At 30.5% G+C, this 25069-nt stretch overlaps 1 protein-coding gene across 1 annotated transcript in view; it reads right to left on the bottom strand.

Annotated features, from left to right (window-relative positions):
- Positions 1-25069, bottom strand: part of LOC145252668 (tubulin-specific chaperone D-like) — a gene marked incomplete in the record, with an annotated part of 249915 nt that overhangs the window by 1220 nt on the left and 223626 nt on the right. Inside the window, 2 exon segments of the mRNA XM_080112451.1 lie at positions 3729-3807; positions 15283-15389. Coding sequence (XP_079968577.1) covers positions 3729-3807; positions 15283-15389 — 186 coding nt within the window.

The raw sequence follows: 25069 nt of genomic DNA on the forward strand, positions 1-25069 counted from the left end.
TGTATCGATTATTTAGTCTCTTATTAGTTTTGATGAATATTTGGTGATTTTAGAATCAATCCAATAACACATTGAAACTATCAAAGCAATTCCGTTAAGCTTTAATTTGAAGTCAGTATTGAGTGTTCACAATCTAGCAAAAAATCTTCATTGAGTTCATGTTGAAGTTTGCGATTTGCATAATAATGACCAACTGTAGTTACTAAGTTCAGTAAATAAAAAGCAGAACTAAATAAACATATTTGCATAGACTTGATTAATATAATTTTATGGATTTGCTCAACATATTTACATAGATATATTTTCACAGATTTACTTCACATAGTTGCATAGAACAGTGTTTTTTGAGATTGTGTCATATTAAATCAACAGAGGTGTTTGGGTTTGAATTGATGGAGTGGTTCAGGATCGTGTCGGGTCGCATGGACAGAATTGTTCGGGACTGTGCTGCAACGTGTGATATTTTTGTTTTGTTCTCTCTTCCCTCGTGAAGCAACAAGCTATTTTGGCCACTATGGCCTTCAACCCAAAGCTTATGCCAGTATTTGATAGTAGTGAATCCAGACAGTTAATAGTGGAGTGCCTGGAAAAAGCTGAACTGATATGTCAGTCGAGTGGGGTGAAGTGCATTGAGTGTGTCATTCCGATGTGCTTGTCAGGCGGTGTTTATGTTGTGTAGCAATCAAGTGAGGAAAAGTGTGTTTATTTTGATTGTGTCAAGAAAATGCTGCACACAGTCTTTGCTTTAAATCCCTTCACTGCATGGAAGCAGTTTTCAACCAAGTGATGTATTTTTGGCAGAACTATGCAGGTTTGCGGTCCTGTTTGGCAGTGTATCAGATCAATGCCTGCAACGTGCATTCATTGCTGGACTGACCGAACATGCAGAAGGACTATTACGAGCATCCTTCCAGATGGATAATCTAGATCTGTCACACATGATGGATATTTCCTGAAGATGTTATAATTGTAATGGACCCAATCATAGGGCAAGTGATTGTTTACTGGATAGTGAAGGAGTCAGAGGTGCTAGTGTCAAGCCCCAAAGAAATATCATGTGCTATCGATGTCAGCGGCTTGGGCACATTGCTCGATTTTGTCCAGGAAACAAGTAGGGAAGATGAGAATTCAGCAGCAATCTCATCTCCCAAGCTGTTGTAAATGGTGCATTGCCGGTTGTAAATGGTGCATTGCCGGTTGTAAATGGTGCATTGCCGGTTGTAAATGGTGCATTGCCGGTTGTAAATGGTGCATTGCCGGTTGTAAATGGTGCATTGCCGGTTGTAAATGGTGCATTGCCGGTTGTAAATGGTGCATTGCCGGTTGTAAATGGTGCATTGCCGGTTGTAAATGGTGCATTGCCGGTTGTAAATGGTGCATTGCCGGTTGTAAATGTTCGCATCAATACCATGTACAACTCTAATGGATACTGGATACATGCAGTACCCTAGTCTGCAAATCGTGTTGTAAGAAATGGATGAGGAAAGTGATCCCTATGCTCACAGCAGATGGAAACATACTTAGCTGCTGTGGAATAGGAGTCGTGCAAGTTAACATTGGTGTAAAAAAACTGATTAACACAGAAGTCTTAGTTGTGGATGGATATTTACTTGGATTTGTTTGTTGCTTTGGAGAAGCTGTGTCTCGTGCCAATGAAGTAACTTTTCCATATTTCAGTAAAACCAATTTTGCTGCTATCACCATTACCAAGTCTGATTTTTCTGCAGAGTAGGAAAAGAACACTCGGAAGTGAACTGCATCGTGGAAATGGGTTGGTAACCAACCTCCAATTACGTTGAATAGACTTGCAGAGTATCCAGCCCTAGCACAAATTCATGAAGAATATGATTGTGAACTGCTGATATGGGTCGATAACAGCTGGCTGCTGCCATATCCAGAAGATGAACTGGGCCCCCCAAAAGATCTAATCCCCCTCATGGCTGTTGTGCAGGAGAACAAACAGAAATTTTAGCCCATTATGGATTATTGGGAGCTAAATGAGTACATGGACTTGCATATGGCCAACGCGGATGTTTGCTTGCAAAAATTGAGTGAATGGCGACAGCAAAGACCAAACGTTGCAGTGCTAGACCTACATCAAGCCTATTTGCAAGTACATGTTGACAAATCTCTTGGCCATTCCAGATCAAGGGGCAACAATATTGTCTTACTCCCCTCGGATTTGTGCTCAATATCACCCCTTTAATAATCCGGGCTATTGTTAATGTCGTCCACAGCCAGGACGAAGTCATAAACATAGCTACATCTTATATTGACAATATGTAACCCATGTCAAAGAACATTTGGAGAAGTTTGGTCTGGCAAGCAAGACTTGAGAACAGCTGAGAGTGGGCTCATACGTATTGGGATTACGTGTTCAGGAAGAGCAGGCAAAACTGTTATGGCAACGTGGAAGTGACCTTCCAGTAGTCTCCGATAGACTTGCTCATCAAATTGTATTTTCAGTGTGTGGGAAATCAACTGGCCATTTCCCAGTGTGTGGCTGGTTATGTGTCGCCACGGTGTTTGTAAAACAAAGGGTAAACACAATGACAACGGGATGATGAAGTGCGAGATCCTCTTCTAGCTTGGAATAATCGAGGTCCCATCACATAATAAAGCACATTTGGGCAAGAACAATGTGTACTGGCACAACGTTACGCCTAAAGACGACCAGACGGCCATGACTGCACCTGCAAATGTACTATACATGTATAGGATCTGTGTCAAGAGTATGGATGAAGTGATGGTGTTCGACAATGCAGTTGCTAATTCGTACAAGGACGGAAATACTGCTTTGGTGAAGAATCTGCGGGGAAGATGTACGATGCAGTTCAGCACAGGTATGGTGATGAAAATCAATAGTCAACACTCAGTCTCAGTTGATGGAACACCATGCCACATAAACAATGTGTGCCTAGCATGCCGACATGATTGCTTAATCAATGATGAAATTCTCTCATCAAATGACAAAGCCTCATGAAGAAAAGCTCCTCAGAAGATGATGCATACAAGGATACAGAGCAGGAAGAGTTCAATGATGCGACAAATGAAAACACCACCGAGAAAGTTCCTGGGCTTGTACCATTATGGCAAAGTACCAGGAAAAAGCAGCCAGCATAGTCATTTGTGTAATCTCAAGATTAAGGTAGAGTGTGACGAGTATGCACAGAAGTGTTCAAGAATTGAATGCCAATGACCAAGTTGGGCCTACTTACAGCGAAAACATGTCTGTCCAAAGGCTACAAAAAAATAGCCAATATCAATCATTTGGCGAGTAACTCCCAAGGTTGCTCTGGTAACTTGTTTTGAATCATTGCATTTGGGATTGTGTCAAATCATTGGAAGTGTTCAAATTCGAATTAATGGAGTTGTTCGGGATTGTGTCGTGTTGAACTGTCAGGGGTGTTTGGGCCCGAATCGACAGTGTTCTTCAGGATCGTGTCGTGTTATGTCAAATCAACAGAGGTATTCGGGTTTGAATCGACAGTGTTGTTGGGAATCGTGTTGTATCGAATCAACAGAGGTGTTCGGGTCTGAATTGACAGAGTGGTTCAGGATTTGTCAGGTCACGTGGGCGAAATTATTTGGGATTGTGCTGCCACATGTGATGTTGTTTTTCTGTTCTCTCTTCCCTCGTGAAGCAACACACAGTTTTATAAATTTGCTCAACATAGTTTCATAGATTTGATGCAACATAGTAAAAAAAAGTTTGCAGAAAGTCTTACTTTTATCATTGGAACTGGAACACCCATTATTTCACAAAGTCGGTTTCGAATTGGGCGGAGTTCAGACACTGGTTGATCCCTTACAAAAAAATAAAAATAAAAAATTGCAACTTGAAAATTATTATACATTTATAAACAAATAAAAATTAAATCAATAAAAAAGTTTTTTTCTAATGACGGAAAAGTTAAATTACTAATTCATAGTTGTTGATTGATTAATAATCAACAACTATGATTGATTAATAATCAAAGCTTGAATTTTGATTCTTATTGAAACCCAAACCAAACCATTGATTTTTACTGTGAATCCAACATTATTACACCATTAATATTCTAGTTGTTGATTATTAATATTATAATTGTAAATCTATATATTAATATGCTTGTCCGTACGGTGTCACGTCATCATCATCGCAAACATTAATTAATGAAACACGTCATTATCATCGCAAACATTAATTAATGTGAATTATCTCCCTTTATTGTTCAATCTTTATTAGTTAAAAATCATTAAACCCTTTTATTTCCCAAAACTTCCCGAACAAAAAAAAAAAAAATATATATATATATATATATATATATATATATATATATGAACTGTCTATTTATGGTTCCGGATTATTTTAAAGACAATTATGCATAGAAGGTATCGTTCCACAGTTTAAATAGTATAGTATTTTACTTACATTTTTAACAATGTCTTCTGTAGTACGGAACGCTTATTCTATTTTATTCAGTAATAAATATATTTTTTACATTTAACGCAACGAGTTCGTTTTTTTTTGTTTTGTTTTTTTACTGTGCCACTTTATCTTTTTTTTTTTTTTTTTACTTTTGAGTGAGCCTTACATAACAAAAAATATGTTTAGAAATAAATGTTACAAAAGTCAAGAATGACTTTATTAAATAAATCACCAAAGTCACCATTCGCAAATACACTGAGTAACACAGAGTCAAAACATATTTTACGTCTTGTTCTGTTTTGTTTTTGTTTTACGGCATATCAATTCTTTTTTGTGTTATTTAATGCCGAATCGAGTAATTTTGTAACATTTATACATCTTCATGTTGTTTACATAGTTATTATGTTTTGTTCGTTTTATTTTGCTTCTTCTTTTTTTTTTTCTTTTTTTATTACATTTTCACCCCAAACAAGGCAAATTGCCACTTTGGTGTAGGGGGCTACTATCAGGGGCAACAACTACTGGGGTACTATGTAGGGATTTGGGCAGCAAGATGTCGGTTCACGTTACACTTGAACTTCTGTACGTCAGTACTGTTGGGGAAGCAGGGACCTGGAATGGAATTTCAGAGTCTAGCGGTTCTGGGGAAGAAACTATTGGAGTAAAAAGATCTTTTACATCTAGGGATCTCTACAGTGTGGGGGTGGGATTTAGCAGCCTGTCGGGTTTGTCGAGGGTGCTCACGTCGTGGGGGCACAAGTGATTGCAGTTCGTCAGAGCATTCACCACTAAAATACTTGTAGAAAAGGCAGAGGGATGCAACATTTCGTCAATGGGACAGAGGCTGAAGCTTAGATGCCAGTTCAGGGCCTATCAGGTTTGCGACTCTCTTTTGAACCTTGTCAAGGAGCGAGAGACTAGTAGCAGATGCACCAGCCCAGATGTGGCAGCAATACTCCATACATGGGCGAATGGTGGCTTTATAGAGGTACAGGATACTTTCGGGTGTTAGTAGTTTTCTAGCACGGTAGAGAGAGCCCACCTTTCTTGCAGCGACAGAGCATACATACCGACAGAGCATACATATTTAAATACTATAAAAAATGGACACAACAATTTTTTTTTAATATCAAATAAAACACTTTGTTTCTTTACTTACGATTTAATTTATTTAAAGAAATATTTATTTCCTATTTAAAGATTTTCAGTATATTTTATTTAACTAAAGAATTTTTCCATTATTTTTATTACATTGTTAGATGAAGTTTCAGAATAGTTTAACCCCCCCTCCCCCATATTAAGAATGGCTTTCAGCATGATTCTTACAATAGCGGTATCAAAGATTTTTTTTTCCTTATTTTAAAACAAATTATTAAAAAAAGATACAAGACCATTAAATTTTTTTTTCATTAAATCGCTATTTAGGTGAAGGTTCAAAATAGTTAACCCTTCTCCCCATAACCGTTTTTTTTATGGAGTAAAATACTTTGTTTCAATAATTATGGTTTAAATAAATATTTATTCCTTATTAAAAGATTTACAGTATATTTTATTTAACTGAAGAAATATTTATTTTTCATACATATATTTTTCCTTATTTTTTTACATTGTTAAGTGTAGTTTCAGAATAGTTAACCCCCCTCCCCATATTAAGAATGGCTTTCAGCATGATTCTTACAATAATGCTATCAAAGTTATTGATTTTTCTTATTTAACAAAAATTATAAAACAGATACAAGAACATTTTAAACATTTTTTTCATTAAATCGTTATTTAGGTGAAGGTTCAAAATAGTTAACCCTTCTCCCCATAACCGTTTTTTTATGGAGTAAAATACTTTGTTTCAATAATTATGATTTAAATAAATATTTATTCCTTATTAAAAGATTTACAGTATATTTTATTTAATTGAAATCTATATCAATAATTCGACTTAAAAAATATTTGTGAATTTCCAAATCTTCATTGAATAAAATTCAAAATAAATAGAAAAGTCTATTGCATATGTAAAAGTTGACGGTTGCTTATTTAACTTCATTACAAGCTATCAAAGTAAACCAAGAGCTGCTCAATATTCTGGCTTAATGGATCATTTAGCAAGGAATGAAGATGGTTATTCTGGTGTACCAGTTATTTTACCATCTACATTTACAGGAAATCCTAGGAACCTACAACAGCTTTATCAAGATGCAATGGCAGTTTTCTGTGACCTATTCATTACTCACACGTGTAATCCAAAATGTCCTGAAATATTAAACAACTGACTGACCACTATTCTCACTCCAAGCAGCTGATCGATGTCCCTGTCACCGCCTCAATCATCACCAGCACTTCCTGACAATATCAACAGCATCAGTTACGATTGCATTGACCTTCAATAAAAGTTTAAACTAAAGTTCTTTGTTTGTTCTACTTGCTTCCATACGTTCATTTTTGTAATATAGCAATAAGGAATTTCTTACTGATGTGTTTTAAAAGATTTTAACTACCGTGGAATTTCCACGGGTCCTGCTAGTTATTATTATTACAATTGTAAATTTGGAAAATCTACAAGTCAACGATTTCTCCACTATCAAACAATCATGAAGTTGTCTGCACGCAACAGAGAAGGCAAACCTGCTTGTTAGTCAGTTTGCCTCAAACTCCAGATTGAACCTGGCACACCACTCCCTCCCTGACTTTCCTTTGCGGATAGATGCCACACTAGTATGGCATGGTGGTTTTCTAAGGGAAATTAAATCATATGGTATCACTGGAAGAATACATAATATAATTAAATCCTTCTTAAGTAAGAGAAAAATCCAGGTTATCCTCGACGGTTGTATGTCTAAACAATATGATATAAATGCAGAAGTACCTCAGGGGTCTATCCTTGGACATTTATTATTCCTGATATTCATAAATGAGCTCCCTAATAAAATTGTTTCTGAGATGGGGGTATATTTACTGATGACGCTACTACCGATAACAGGCACAAGGAGAAAACAAATGAACACATATCTAAGGAAATGGCAGAAACACTAGAGGATGACCTCAAATCTGTAGTGGAATGAGGACAAAAAATGGATGGTCACATTCAATGCTGTTAAGACTAAGCTTGTTTCCTTCAATAATTATAAGAAACCTTCTCTACCACCAATAGCAATGGCCAAGAACACATTACCCAAAAGTACTTCCTTTAACTCCTCAGCCTAACATTTACAAGGAACATGAACTGGAATAGATATATTGAGAGCATCGCCAAGGCTGCTACAAAGAAAGTGGGCTCTCTTTACCATGCTAGAAAACTACTTCTACCTAAAAGTATCCTATACTTCTATAAGGCCACCATTCACCCATGTATGGAGTACTGCTGTCACATTTGGGCTGGTGCATCTTCTACTTGTCTCTCACTCCTAGACAGGGTTCAAAAGAGAGTCACTAACGTGATAGATCCTGAACTGTCATCTAGGCTTCAGCCTTTGACCCATCAACGAAATGTTGCATCCCTCTGCCTGTTCTACAAGTACTTTAATGGTGAATGCTCTGATAAATTACAATCACTTGTACCCCCTCGACATGAATACCACCAACAAACCTGACAAGCAGCTAAATCCAACCCCTTCACAGTAGAGATCCCTAGGTGTAAGAAAGCATTCTACTCCAATAGTTTCTTCCCCAGAACTACTAAACTTTGGAACTCCCTTCCAGGATTCTGCTTTCCCAACTGTACTGACATGCAGAAGTGTAACGTGAACAGACATCTTGCTACTCCTCTCTCTTCATAATATCCCTGCAACTTATGTCCCCGATAGTAGCCCTCTACTTCAAAGTGGCACTATGCCTTGTTTGGGGCGAAAATTGAATAAAAAAATTTATTATTACAATTGCTGAATATTAATATTACAATTGTTGAAATATTAATTTTATAGTTGTTTGTTATTAATTTTATAATTGTAGATTATCAATTTCATAATTGTTTATATTGATATTATAGTTGCTGATATAGTTGTTGATTATTAACATCACAATTACTAATTTTCAATATTATTATTGTTGATATAAAAATTGTTGATTATTATGTTCATAATTTTTGATTATTTGATGACTAATGTTATAATTGTTGATTATTAATGTTATAGTTGTTGATTAATTATTAATATTATAGTTGATTATTCATATTTTAATATTTATAAATTATGTTATGTTATAATTATTGATTATTAATATTATAATTGTTGATTATTAATATTATAATTGTTGATTATTAATATTATAATTGTTGATTATTAATATTATAATTGTTGATTATTAATATTATAATTGTCGATTATTAATATTATAATTGTTGATTATTAATATCATAATTGCTGATTATTAATATCATAATTGTTGATTATTAATGTTATAATTGTTGATTATTAATATTATAATTGTTGATTATTAATGTCATAATTGTTGATTATTAATGTTATAATTGTTGATTATTAATGTCATAATTGTTGATTATTAATATTATAGTTGTTGATTATTAATGTTATAATTGTTGATTATTAATATTATAATTGTTGATTATTAATATTATAATTGTTGATTATTAATATTATAGTTGTTGATTATTAATATTATAATTGTTGATTATTAATGTCATAATTGTTGAATATTAATATTATAGTTGTTGATTATTAATGTTATAATTGTTGATTATTAATATTATAATTGTTGATTATTAATATTATAATTGTTGATTATTAATATTATAATTGTTGATTATTAATATTATAGTTGTTGATTATTAATATTATAATTGTTGATTATTAATGTCATAATTGTTGATTATTAATATTATAATTGTTGATTATTAATATTATAATTGTTGATTATTAATGTCATAATTGTTGATCATTAATATTATAATTGTTGATTATTAATATTATAATTGTTGATTATTAATATCATAATTGTTGATTATTAATATTATAATTGTTGATTATTAATATTATAATTGTTGATTATTAATATTATAATTGTTGATTATTAATATTATAGTTGTTGATTATTAATATTATAATTGTTGATTATTAATGTCATAATTGTTGATTATTAATATTATAATTGTTGATTATTAATATTATAATTGTTGATTATTAATGTCATAATTGTTGATCATTAATATTATAATTGTTGATTATTAATATTATAATTGTTGATTATTAATATTATAATTGTTGATTATTAATATTATAATTGTTGATTATTAATATTATAATTGTTGATTATTAATATTATAATTGTTGATTATTAATATTATAATTGTTGATTATTAATATTATAATTGTTGATTATTAATGTTATAATTGTTGATTATTAATGTCATAATTGTTGATTATTAATATTATAATTGTTGATTATTAATATTATAATTGTTGATTATTAATATTATAATTGTTGATCATTAATATTATAATTGTTGATTATTAATATTATAATTGTTGATTATTAATATCATAATTGTTGATTATTAATATTATAATTGTTGATTATTAATATTATAATTGTTGATTATTAATATTATAATTGTTGATTATTAATATTATAATTGTTGATTATTAATATTATAATTGTTGATTATTAATGTTATAATTGTTGATTATTAATATTATAATTGTTGATTATTAATATTATAATTGTTGATTATTAATATCATAATTGTTGATTATTAATATTATAATTGTTGATTATTAATATTATAATTGTTGATTATTAATGTCATAATTGTTGATCATTAATATTATAATTGTTGATTATTAATGTCATAATTGTTGATTATTAATATTATAATTGTTGATTATTAATGTCATAATTGTTGATTATTAATGTCATAATTGTTGATTATTAATATCATAATTGTTGATTATTAATATTATAATTGTTGATTATTAATATTATAATTGTTGATTATTAATGTTATACTTATTGATTATTAATGTTATAATTTTTGATTATTAATATTATAATTGTTGATTATTAATGTTATAATTGTTGATTACTAATGTTATAATTGTTGATTATTAATAGTATAATTGTTGATTATTAATAGTATAATTGTTGATTATTAATATTATAATTGCTGATTATTAATATTATAATTGTTGATTATTAATATTATAATTGTTGATTATTAATGTTATAATTGTTGATTATTAATATTATAATTGTTGATTATTAATATTATAATTGTTGATTATTAATATTATAATTGTTGATTATTAATGTTATAATTGTTGATTATTAATGTCATAATTGTTGATTATTAATATTATAATTGTTGATTATTAATGTTATAATTGTTGATTATTAATGTTATAATTGTTGATTATTAATATTATAATTGTTGATTATTAATATTATAATTGTTGATTATTAATATTATAATTGTTGATTATTAATGTTATAATTGTTGATTATTAATGTTATAATTGTTGATTATTAATGTCATAATTGTTGATTATTAATATTATAATTGTTGATTATTAATATTATAATTGTTGATTATTAATGTTATAATTGTTGATTATTAATATTATAATTGTTGATTATTAATATTATAATTGTTGATTATTAATATTATAATTGTTGATTATTAATGTTATAATTGTTGATTATTAATGTCATAATTGTTGATTATTAATATTATAATTGTTGATTATTAATGTTATAATTGTTGATTATTAATGTCACAATTGTTGATTATTAATGTCATAATTATTTTATTATTAATGTCATAATTGTTGATTATTAATGTTATAATTGTTGATTATTAATGTGATAATTGTTGATTATTAATGTCATAATTGTTGATTATTAATGTTATAATTGTTGATTATTAATGTCATAATTGTTGATTATTAATGTCATAATTGTTGATTATTAATGTTATAATTGTTGATTATTAATGTCATAATTGTTGATTATTAATGTTATAATTTTTGATTATTAATGTTATAATTGTTGATTATTAATGTGATAATTGTTGATTATTAATGTCATAATTGTTGATTATTAATGTTATAATTGTTGATTATTAATGTCATAATTGTTGATTATTAATGTCATAATTGTTGATTATTAATGTTATAATTGTTGATTATTAATGTCATAATTGTTGATTATTAATGTCATAATTGTTGATTATTAATGTTATAATTTTTGATTATTAATGTTATAATTGTTGATTATTAATGTTATTATTGTTGATTATTAATGTTATAGTTGTAGATTATTAATGTTATAGTTGTAGATTATTAATGTTATAGTTGTTGATTATTAATATTATAATTGTTGATTATTAATGTCATAATTGTTGATTATTAATGTCATAATTGTTGATTATTAATGTCATAATTGTTGATTATTAATATTATAATTGTTGATTATTAATATTATAATTGTTGATTATTAATGTCATAATTGTTGATTATTAATGTCATAATTGTTGATTATTAATATTATAATTGTTGATTATTAATGTTATAATTGTTGATTATTAATGTTATAATTGTTGATTATTAATGTTATAGTTGTTGATTATTAATGTTATAATTGTTGATTATTAATATTATAATTGTTGATTATTAATATTATAATTGTTGATTATTAATGTTATAATTGTTGATTATTAATGTTATAATTGTTGATTATTAATGTCATAATTGTTGATTATTAATGTCATAATTGTTGATTATTAATGTCATAATTGTTGATTATTAATGTTATAATTGTTGATTATTAATGTTATAATTGTTGATTATTAATGTCATAATTGTTGATTATTAATGTCATAATTGTTGATTATTAATGTCATAATTGTTGATTATTAATGTTATAATTGTTGATTATTAATGTCATAATTGTTGATTATTAATGTCATAATTGTTGATTATTAATGTCATAATTGTTGATTATTAATGTCATAATTGTTGATTATTAATGTCATAATTGTTGATTATTAATGTTATAATTGTTGATTATTAATGTTATAATTGTTGATTATTAATGTCATAATTGTTGATTATTAATGTCATAATTGTTGATTATTAATGTCATAATTGTTGATTATTAATATTATAATTGTTGATTATTAATATTATAATTGTTGATTATTAATGTTATAATTGTTGATTATTAATATTATAATTGTTGATTATTAATGTCATAATTGTTGATTATTAATGTCATAATTGTTGATTATTAATGTCATAATTGTTGATTATTAATGTCATAATTGTTGATTATTAATATTATAATTGTTGATTATTAATATTATAATTGTTGATTATTAATGTTATAATTGTTGATTATTAATGTTATAATTGTTGATTATTAATGTCATAATTGTTGATTATTAATGTCATAATTGTTGATTATTAATGTCATAATTGTTGATTATTAATGTCATAATTGTTGATTATTAATGTTATAATTGTTGATTATTAATGTTATAATTGTTGATTATTAATGTCATAATTGTTGATTATTAATGTCATAATTGTTGATTATTAATGTCATAATTGTTGATTATTAATGTCATAATTGTTGATTATTAATGTCATAATTGTTGATTATTAATGTTATAGTTGTTGATTATTAATGTTATAATTGTTGATTATTAATGTTATAGTTGTTGATTATTAATGTTATAGTTGTTGATTATTAATATTATAATTGTTGATTATTAATGTTATAATTGTTGATTATTAATGTCATAATTGTTGATTATTAATGTTATAGTTGTTGATTATTAATGTTATAATTGTTGATTATTAATATTATAATTGTTGATTATTAATGTCATAATTGTTGATTATTAATGTCATAATTGTTGATTATTAATGTCATAATTGTTGATTATTAATGTTATAATTTTTGATTATTAATGTCATAATTTTTGATTATTAATGTTATAATTTTTGATTATTAATGTCATAATTGTTGATTATTAATGTTATAATTGTTGATTATTAATGTTATAGTTGTAGATTATTAATGTTATAGTTGTTGATTATTAATATTATAATTGTTGATTATTAATGTCATAATTGTTGATTATTAATGTTATAATTTTTGATTATTAATGGCATAATTGTTGATTATTAATATTATAATTGTTGATTATTAATGTCATAATTGTTGAATATTAATATTATAATTGTTGATTATTAATATTATAATTGTTGATTATTAATATTACAATTGTTGATTATTAATATTACAATTGTTGATTATTAATATTATAATTGCTGATTATTAATATTATAATTGCTGATTATTAATATTATAATTGCTGATTATTAACATCATAGTTATTGATTTTTATTATCCAAATTGTAAACTAATATTATAATTGTTGATGAATATGTAATAAACAATTATAACATCAATAATCAAAAATTATAACATTAATAATCAACAATTATAATAATAGTAAATTTCAATTGTAGGTTCATGAGTAAAATTTGTTTTGTTTTAGGTTTTAATAAGATTCAAAATTTAACAATACATCTTTATAAAATTCTTTTGCACACACCATCCATGTCATCAGATGAACTTTATTAATATTGTAACTTGGAGTCTAAGTGCATTCAAGCTCATATGTTTATTAATGGATGAAAAGCAAGTAGAAATAAATTGGGGAAACTCAAAGAGAAAAAGTCTAGTTTTAGAAGTTAAAAGGTTAAGTAACAAAAAATCAAAAGTTGTAGAGTTCAAAAGGTTAAGTCACTAACAATCAAAAGTTGTAGAATTCAAAAGGTTAAGTAACTAATAATCAAAAGTATGGAAATAAAAGTATGGAATGAAGCCAGGGGAAGTGACATTATAGAGGGGAGAAGAGCGGCCTCGGGTAAAGCAAAGAGACACAGAAAAGCAACTAAATATGAATTAATAAAACTATCAAAAGCATTGTGCTATGCTCTCTTTTCTTTCCGATTATATATAGTGATCACAAATATATTTTAATTAATTAAACACCTTCCTTTCCGATTATATATAGTGATCACAACAATATTTTGATTAATTAAACACCTTCCTTTCCGATTATATATAGTGATCACAAATATATTTTAATGAATTAAACACCTTCCTTTGCGATTATATATAGTGATCACAAACATATTTTAATTAATTAAACACCTTTCTTTCCGATTATATATAGTGATCACAACAATATTTTTATTAATTAAACACCTTTCTTTCCGATTATATATAGTGATCACAAATATATTTTAATTAATTAAACACCTTCCTTTCCGATTATAGTGATCAGGACCATATTTTAATTAATTAAACACCTTTCTTTCCGATTATATATAGTGATCACAACTATATTTTGATTAATTAAACACCTTCCTTTCCGATTATAGTGATCAGGACCATATTTTAATTAATTAAACACCTTTCTTTCCGATTATATATAGTGATCACAAATATATTTTAATTAATTAAACACCTTCCTTTCCGATTATAGTGATCAGGACCATATTTTAATTAATTAAACACCTTTCTTTCCGATTATATATAGTGATCACAACAATATTTTGATTAAACCCCTTGTCTACTTGACCTTCTTCTTGTCTATATAATGTCTGTCTTCAAAAAAAATACTGATTAAAAGTTGATTTTATGTATCGGTGACTTACAACACATATCACCATAGACAAGTCATTGCATTACCCAGAAAGAATGAACAAAGTCTGAGTTTTAACACATTTTGTCTGAAATAAGGAACATGCAATTGATTCCAAATAAAAATATAATTTTTCTTTTTATGAATGCCATCAAGTGTTCATATCTTGAAATGGCTTAAAATCTTGTAAGATGCAGGAATAACTCACCATTTTGTGTCTCCAATGAGTTGCATACATTCTTCAAGGCAATCTTCATCAAGAACCTCATAAGTGATGAGGACATCATAAAATTCGCTTGCAGTCACTAATCGAATCTGAAATGAGAAAATCAAATATTTTCATTTTGATTCATGAAAGAAAAAACAATTCATATTCTAATGTTAAGAAGATTAAATATACAAGTTGAAATGAACATCTTTTAAAATAGATACACCTAATGATATCAATAAATTTATTCAGAAATGCAACTGAAAATAAATTTCAATATTTAAATCAAAAATATCACACGCATAAAATTTTATGAGAAATGCAAAGGTGGTATACATTGGTGGAGGCATAATATTGTAGCATTTGCATTTTATATCCATAAACAGAAAAAAAATTACATTTTACTTAATAAAGTGAAAATTGTGTGGCTGCTAGTCCTTATTTTTGTATAAATCAGAAAAGAAATGTAAGAAAAATTAAGTTTTTATTTTGAAAGAAAAAGAAGATGTAAAATTGTAAATTAAATTTTTTGACTTATCTTTTCAGATTTTACAAATATTTTATGACCTGTCATAATTTTAACAAGAACACACTCCATGGGTGGGTCCAATAAAGATGTATAAAACTTTCCCCAGTTATATACCGTTTTTCTTTCCAAGTCCCCCTCTCTCTCTTTTTTTTAGAATATAATGCAATTTTATCTCAAGTCTTTGATATCAAATAATTTCAGGCAAAAGTTCTTCATTAAATTAATTAGATTTCATATAATTAAAATTTAGGCCCCTAAACACGAATTGAAGTTAATAATTATCCCTGCATTCACCAAGTGGCAAGATAATCTTCTACCTCTTTTCTTTTGCCAAAACGAACTTTGGCAGCAGAAAACGTTAAACAAGGGAAAGAGAAAGAGTGAATGATAATCAAAAAGTAAAAAGTTAAAATGGTTGCCAAGTCTTGGGTCTATGCCGACTTAAGGGCATAATTAGGTTCATTTCTCTAAGCACAGTGGCTCCACCTGCACGTTGTGCGTGTGGCTATAAAATGAAGGTTGTTCTTTATTAGAGTTATATTTTTTTCTCCACTAATGGGCATGTTGAATTTCTGCTTGTTTCAATACACCGCATTCCAAGAGGTCACCGAGTACACTAAACATGCTGTTCTTCAATACTCTCTGTATCTAGTCAGGCCACAAAATTTCCTTTTTTCAAATTCATGCAAAGATTTTTTAATCAAAACTTAAACTTTATGTTAAAATTTGCTTCCAATTGAAGTTTATTCACAAATTAACTTTGACATGTTTCATAAAAGCAAGTCATCACAAAGTTTTTTACTAAACTATATTCTTTTTATCTTTAAAGAAATATTTTTTGAAATTATTATTTTTACAAAACGTGTTACTTCAAATGTAGATATATTTTACCCCCATTATTTTAGACGATGGGCCAGCCCCAATTTTTATGTCATTCCGTCAACGCACAAACTATATGAAAAAAATTCACTTGATTCGGAGAGATTCGATGTCGTAGAGTCTAAATCTAAAAAGATCTCCAGGTGAACGATGCGCATTTTTTTATATTTTGCAATTTAATTTGATTATTTTATTGCAAAAGTTGAGCGTAAAAAATCATGTAAGGGAGGTAATCATTTAGTAAATATGTCTTTTCGGTCAATATTTACCTCCCTTAGTTTAAAAATTCACCAAATCGTGTGTTGTGTCAATAAATTTAATTTTGAATAAAGATACAATATGTATGTGTGTGCGTGCATGTTTTTTTTTTTTTTTTTTTTAATTCTTTTATTAATTAAGCATGATTAATACAATTTTTGGAATAAAATCTCATGGCCATGAGTTTTGCATTTGTTTTAAAATAATTCCAGGTAGAAATAAATTATACTTAAAATTTCCTCAGCTATTAAAATAATCTGCTATTTATTTACATCTACATTATTTTTACAGCATTTTTATCATTTGTCAATTAAATAAATAAATGCTAGCTATCCTGGCGTGTTACAGGCTAAAAAAATTTTGAGAAACGCAGCATTACAGAAACGAATTTAATATTCACTGCACCATCAGAAAGGGATGAAGAGCTTGAACCCAGTCAGAAAAGGTTGAGGAGCAGTAATTTTAGTCAATTCACCTTTGGGAAAGATGATCAAACTACTCGCTGTTCCTCTGTTTTCCCCAGGCAAATGCATATTTTGCAAAAGGCAAAGAAAAGATAAAAAAAATAAAATTGATGGAAGGCGCACCAGGGAACCCCTGCAACGATGTGAACTCATTGTAAATGAAATTTTATTGGCTGCAAAGTTGAAACATGATGAAGATCTACTTTGTCAGTTACGAGATAAAGATCCTGTAGCTGCAGAGCTAAAATATCATCTTACATGTAAAATCAACTATACCAATTTCTTGAGATACACAACAAAAAAATTAGTAGACGTGAACAGTGAAACAAAACACAGTGCTGCATATAATATTTCAATATTCTTTTATTGCAGGACCAAATACCACCAAAAAGCAATATTGGATATTTGTCTGTGGTCAATTGTAACCTAACTCAACTAAGTACTATGAATGCAGTATTTTTTAAGTCTTGCAATTGTTGATGAACTTGAAACTGAATGCATTGTATTGACATTTGATCTTGCATTTTATGCTAAAGCACAGCAATTACGTTAGAATGATGCCATGTATATGCAAAGACCTGTTGTCAGACTGCGTGAGTTCCACACCTGCATGGCGTTTCTCAGTGTCATTCGAAAGCGATTTGAAGATTCGGGGCTAGCTGACGTTCTACTTGAAGCCGGAACAGTGGCACAAGGATCACTACCTGGAGTTATGAAAGGTAGACACTATAATCGAAGTGTCACACTTATAAAAAAATTATGTCTAAAGCCTTAAGAAGGAAATTCCTATCTACTTTTATTGAAATGCAAACTGAAGGAAAAGCTAAATTCATTGAATTGTCTAAAAATTTACATAATGCTTTTCCCAAAACACAATTCCAAGATCTCTGCACATCAAGTGATTTTAAAGAGTTTGAAAGCAAATTGTCAATATTTATTCAAGAGAGATGCAGCCAATTTCCAACTTTTGCATTTTGGATAAGTTACTTGAATATGGCAGATTTGTTTTTAAATTTTATTCATGCTACAAGAACAGGAGATTGGGTCCTTCACCTTAAATCAGCAGCAGAAATGGTCCTCTGGTATCTTACATATGACCATTTGAACTACGCTAGATATCTTCCTGTCTATATCTATGAGATGCTTGCTGAGTATTTATATTTTTAGATATGTAATTAAGCTTGCTTCTTTTTATATATCATCAAGAGTCGACTTTGTCTGTGATAAGTACAATCCATGGAGTATTAAAGACTATGAAAGAAGACACCGTTTGATTACACCCAGCCCTTTGTTATGTGCTTTGAATGAAAAAAAAAAAACACCGGTACAATTTAAAAAATTCCTCATGTCTGGTGACAATAAAGAATCTCTACTTTTATTCATGTTGATGCATTGAAAGAAATTGCCAACAGAAGAATTTCATGGAAAAACTGTGATTGCGTCATTTAGCCAAGGATGTTTCATGCTGTGTCCTAACAGCGATACAAATGAAGTAATCACAAACACTTTGCCAGAATCAACAACTGACCATGAAGAAGCAGATAACCTTCTTTTGCTTCATCCAAAGCATGCACCAACTGATTTCTCTTTCATTATAATTAAGAATCCAGATACGGATGTTTTTCTTCTTTGCTCAACAAAATGATTTAAATATGGCAACTAAAACCAGTCGATCATCTTGTTTGATCTCTATTAAATCAGTAGCAGAGAAATGCGGACCTGTTATTTCAAGAGCCACTGTTAGTAGTTTTAAGGGAAAGGGGAAAATAAAACCATTTGAATTGATGAAAGAAACACAGGAATTCTTCAAACTTTCACACTGTTGGGCTGCAACTGGCATTTGACTGACAATTTGTTCCAGCAAGTAGAAAAATTTGTGTGCTCTCTGTTTGGACAGAGAAATATTTCTTCTGTAAATATTACCTGTTCTAATATTTTTCACATGATTGGAAAATTTGATAATACTTTACCACCGTGCCAAAATAGTTTACGATTACATGTGGAAAGAACAAATTATCAGGCTGCTATTTGGCGACAATGTTTTCGCATTAATATTAATGCTTCTTCTCCAACAAACCTGGAAATGTGAAGATAAAGCACTAGTTGATCATTGGAGTAGCATTCCCAAACTCCATCAACATTAATCAATTTAGTAAAGTGTAACTGTAAGAAGAACAGCTGTGACCCCAAGCATTGTTCTTGTGTTCATCAAACACTGCCCTGAAACGACCTTTGCCAGTGTGTAGATTGTTTTAATATAGTTGAAAAAAAAATAATGAAATGCAGTAGGTCAGTAAAATGGAAGATTCTGACTCCTCGGATGATGAATGATAAGATAAGCTTTCAGTATTAGAGAACAATCAATTATTTGTCAATTCCTTTTCTAAATGTATTCTTTCATAACAATTTTTTTCCAAATAACTAAAAAAAACTCTTATCATATTCTTTTATATATATATATATATATATATATATATATATATATGTATATATATATGTCAAAATTCTTCTAAGCATTAAGGTTTGTCTATCAGTCAATGTGCATGTGTGAGAAAATTACAGCAAAAAGTAAATGACCGTCCAAAATGAAGAAAAGTCATTCAATCACCAAAAGAAAATGGACTTTTTCCGTAAATGACACACCCTGTATTATCTCCCTTTTTCTCAAGCAGTGCACACATTTAGTCTGGAGATCTCTTCAGATTTGAAATCAGTATGAAAAATACTCCTAGAAACACTTGAAATTTTCTCATATGAATAAAATGTCTACCAACTCAAAAACTAAGCCCTTTTTTAGCCTCTGGCCCATAGTCTATTTGCCAACGTATTCCTCTTGTCAAGATATGCCTCAAATGAAAAATAAATTTCCATGTTTTGGGAAAAAATAGAAAACAATCAAATATGCCAAAAGGGATTTGTTAAATTATGTGCAGAAGTATAACTAATGTTGCTTCATACACATACAATAAATATATGAATGATCATCCAACAAATCTACAAACTTTGCCGTCGGGATCAGATCAAAGTGTAGCATCTGTTTTGTCCTTTACCAGTGAAAAAGAAATCCTTTTAGACTGAGGCAATTTTTTCCTTCCAAATCCAGAGTACCATTTTTTGAGGATCTAGATTTCGTCATATTAAAAAAGCAACCTTGTGTCTAACTCTGCTGTTGAGAAAAGTAAATAGGAACTACTGAAGGGAAACAGTTTGGAAAAGAAACTTTGGACTCACATGATTGGAATTTTCAATAAAGTTAATAAAATACTTTTTTGCAAAGTAAAAATAAAAGAAATCAAGATTGTTTAACCTTGTCATTTATTAGATTCAGTCGATAACCGTTTTGTTTTTTGGGGTTTTTTGGACCGGGGTTGCACTCATTCATGTTTATTATCTGATCTTCCATGGTCGGGTACGTGCCGAATAGTATATATTATTTTAATTGGAATTCATTATTGAGATGAGTATTATTTATTAATTTTATTTATTGTGGACTATTATCCTCATCTTTGCTTAGTTGTTTCATGACGTTTCAGCCAACTGTTCCTCTGGCCTTCGTCAGGTGGTAACCACAACGGGATAGATACTCTGAATCTCCTGACTGCATTCATTGCAATTACTGCTTTCCATAGTTGTTGTCGTCTCACCAATGGAAGATAAATAATAAATAAACATGAATTTATAAGACCAAAAAATTCAACCATGATCGCCCTTCAGGGCCCGTGGTGCAGTTGATAGAGACGTTGAATCTCTACAGTTTCAGCTGAGAATTGTCTAAAGATAGCGGTTTCAATCCTACACAAAGCCGGCCAAAAACGTGGTGAGACTATAACAACTTCGGAAGGCATTAATTGCAGTGAATGCAGTCAGGAGATTCAGAGTATCTATCCCGTCACGGTTACCACTTGACAAAGGCCAGAGGAATAGTTGGCCGAAACGTCATGAAACAAATAAGTAAAGATGAGGATAAAAGTCCACAATAAATAAAATTAATAAATAATACTCATCGTTTGATTCTATTTTATTAGTCTTTTATGAGAGGGAAAATGTGAAACGTTGGTATATATTCTTAAAAATTATATTTCTATTTTGTTTCTTTAAATAATTAAACCGTAGAAGACGGACATTTTTCAATAATGACCTTATCAGTAGCAGCACTACCAGTACTAATATAAATGCTTAGTAAGCTAACCTAAATAGCTGAGTTAAGAGAGACTGAAAATCTCAAATTTCCATTTTCATTAACAGGTCTTATTTATTATTAATATATTCTTTAGTTCTTCTTGTACATCTGGTTTTGATACTTAGGGTGAAACAAGTGCCCAGGACTAGGGGATGGGCAACACTAGGCCATACTTCATGCTTCACATCAATCAGGTAGCATACAGTTATATCATTTCATGAAAAATGTAAAAGGAATAAATAAATATGAGTGACTCTTTGAAAATTTGGAGCAATTTTTTTTTTTTTTTTACATAAGAGTCACCACTTATAAAGGCCCGAAGGCCACTTCAGGATAAGGGTTAATGAATGTACAGTAGTCAATGGGAAAATATCGCTGTAATCATTAGTGGAAATTTGGTAAATTGGTTTGAAGGCAACCAAATTGTAGTCAGCTGGAAAGCAGGCAAACAGAAGAGAGTTCCACAGGCAGTTTTAAAAAAGAAGCTTTATTCATGGAATCTATGTTTAGTATAGCTTTTTTTTTTTTTTCAATTTTCACCCCAAACAAGACACAGTGCCACTTTGAAGTAGGATGCTACTATCGGGGACATAAGTTGCTGGGGTATTATGAAAGGAGAGGAGTAGCAAGAAGTTTGTTCACATTACGCATGAACTTCTGCATATCAGTACAGTTGGGAGAGCAAAATCCCGGAAGAAAGTTCCAAAGTCTAACAGTTCTGGGAAAGAAACTATTGGAGTAGAAGGCTTTCTTACACCTAGGGATCTCTACTGTGAAGGGGTGGGATTTAGCTGCTTGTCGGGTTTGTTGGGGTATTCACGTTGAGGGAGTACTACCGCTTGTAGTTCGTCAGAGCATTTGCCATTAAAGTACTTGTAGAACAGGCAGAGGGATGCAACATTAGATTGATGGGACAGAGGCTGAAGCTTAGATGACAGTCCAGGGTCTATCAGGTTGGCGACTCTCTTTTGAAGCCTGTCAAGCAGTGAGAGACAAGTAGCAGATGCACCAGCCCAAATGTGACAGCAGTACTCCATACATGGGTGAATGGTGGCCTTAGGTACAGGATACTTTCAGGCGTAAGTAGATTTCTAGCACGGTAGAAAAATCCCACCTTCTTTGCTTTGCAGCAGCCTTGGCAATGCTCTCAATGTATCTATTCCCGTTCATGTTCCCTGAAAATGTTAGACCAAGGAGTTTAAAGGAAGTACTTTTGAGTAATGTGTTCTTGGCCATTGCCATTGGTGGTAGTGAAAAAGTTTCTTATAATTATTGAAGGAAACAAGCTTAGTCTTAACAGCATTGAATGTGACCATCCATTTTTGTCCCCATTCCACTACAGATTTGAGGTCATCCTCTAGTGTTTCTGCCATTTTCTTAGATATGTGTTCATTTGTTTTCCCCTCGTGCCTGTTATAGGGAGTGGTGTAATCAGCAAATATACCCATCTTAGAAACAATTTTATTATGGAGGTCATTTATGAATATCAAGAATAATAAAGGTCTGAGGATATCATATTGTTTAGATTATGACCGTCAAGGACAACCTCAATTTTTCTCTTAAGAAGGATTTAATTACTTTATGTATTCTTCCAGTGATACCATATGATCTAATTTTCCTTAGAAGACCACCATGTCATATCCACAGGATAAAAAAAAAGCCTTAGATATATCGAGGGCTACCACTATAGCCTCCCCTGTTTTTTCCAGTGAACGGCATATATGTTCAGAGATTACAGTTAGGATATCTGCTGTGGAACGGGCTTACCTAAATCCATACTGATTGTCGGTCAGGAGTTTAGCAGCTGTAAGGTGATTGACTAGAGCTTGATTAATTAAGGACTCAAATATTTTGGTAAAAAGCTGGAGAAGGCTAATGGGGCGATAATTTAATGGGTCAGTTCTTTCGCTAGAATTCTTGAAAACTAGTACTACAGAAGTGGTTTTCCAGCAGTCAGGAAAGCAAGATTTGTTAAGGCATTTATTGTAAAGTTTGGAGAGTACTGGAGCAACCTCAGCGGGGCATTTTTTTTAATAGCACAGCCGAGATGAGATCGAGTCCACATGCTTTTGAAGTGTCTAGGTTTTTTATGATACCATGTACCTGGGAGGGGGTGATTTTCAAGTCATCTAGTGTGGTGTCTGTTTGCAAAAGAAAGTCAGGGAGGGAGTGATGTGCTGGGTCCAATGTGGAGTTTGAGGCAAACTGACTGGCAAGTAGGTTAGCCTTCTCGGTTGCTGTGCAAACAACCCCGTGATCTTTTGACAGTGGGGGAATCGTTGACTGCCCATTATTTACTACACTGTTGTAGATTTTCCAAAAATCACGAGTTCCTAATTTCTGTGCCTCGATGCGTTTTCTGGTGTATTGTCTTAGCTGTCGCTATTTCTCTCTTACAATTACTTCTAGCTTCTATAAACTTCTGTCTGTTTGAACTGAACTTATGCCGGTTGAATCTGTGGTATGTATGCTGCCTTTGAGCAATGGTAGCTGCACAAGTAGAAGTAAACTATTGGGGAGAGTGGGGCTTGCTATAGAATTTCCGTGTGGAAACACGTGCTTCAATTGCAGTTTTGAACCATTCAGTGGTCTCATTTGCGCACTGTTTAGCTGGAAGAGAAAAGATATTTCCCCATGGGGCATCTCTGATGAGTTCCCTGATGGCTTCCAATCAGCCATTTTATAATATCTCGTTGTTTTGAGCAGTGGGTCTTCAGTTTTGGGCCGAGAATTAAGAGTGATTTCTACTATTATTACGTGATCAGTGTTCCCGAGTGGGCTGTGGACATTCGTTATACAATCACCGGGAACTGTGGTCAGAAATAGGTCTAGAAGTGAGGCATGCTGATCTTGCTGGTCTGGGAAACGTGTTGGAAATGTAACCATGGTATCAGAGAAATTTATTAGAATACGGTCCTGGGTTGAGGGGAAGCGGTAGAGAAAATACAAGTAGCTAATATTATGTTGCATGTTTAATCTGAAGCACATAAAGGCCTGGTCGTCTGATTCTATTTTTGTTTCTCTAGTCAGGGGAAGGGTGTTACAAATATATACTCCAAGCCCATGCATATGTCTGTCTGAGTCCTTACGGCAGGGAGGAAGATAACCAGGCATGTTAAAGTGATTAGAGGGAATGGAGGAGTGTAGGTTAGTTTCACTTAATGCTAAGATATCCGGGGTGTTTACTAAGAGAAATGATTCAACATCATTTAGGTTAGTTCTAAGCCTGCAGATATTAATGAATGCAAGCTTCAAGGGAGAAGGCAGGTTGGTTTTCTTTGAGTTTGGTCCTGGTTTAAACGTAATTTTAGATTGAACTGTCATTTTATTTGATTTAAAGGTTTTAGTTAGGGTGAGTGAGGGGTGCTGGACAAGTGGTTGTGCAGAATATCAGACATGCAATACAAGTAGACCATCAGCTGTCACCTCACCTTCAGCATTGTGGCCTCAGGAAAGCCCACCAAGGATGAGTGCAGG

This window comes from Euprymna scolopes, chromosome 29, assembly GCF_053919585.1.
Source record: "Euprymna scolopes isolate OS-2025 chromosome 29, ASM5391958v1, whole genome shotgun sequence".
In the NCBI taxonomy this organism is placed as follows: domain Eukaryota; kingdom Metazoa; phylum Mollusca; class Cephalopoda; order Sepiida; family Sepiolidae; genus Euprymna; species Euprymna scolopes.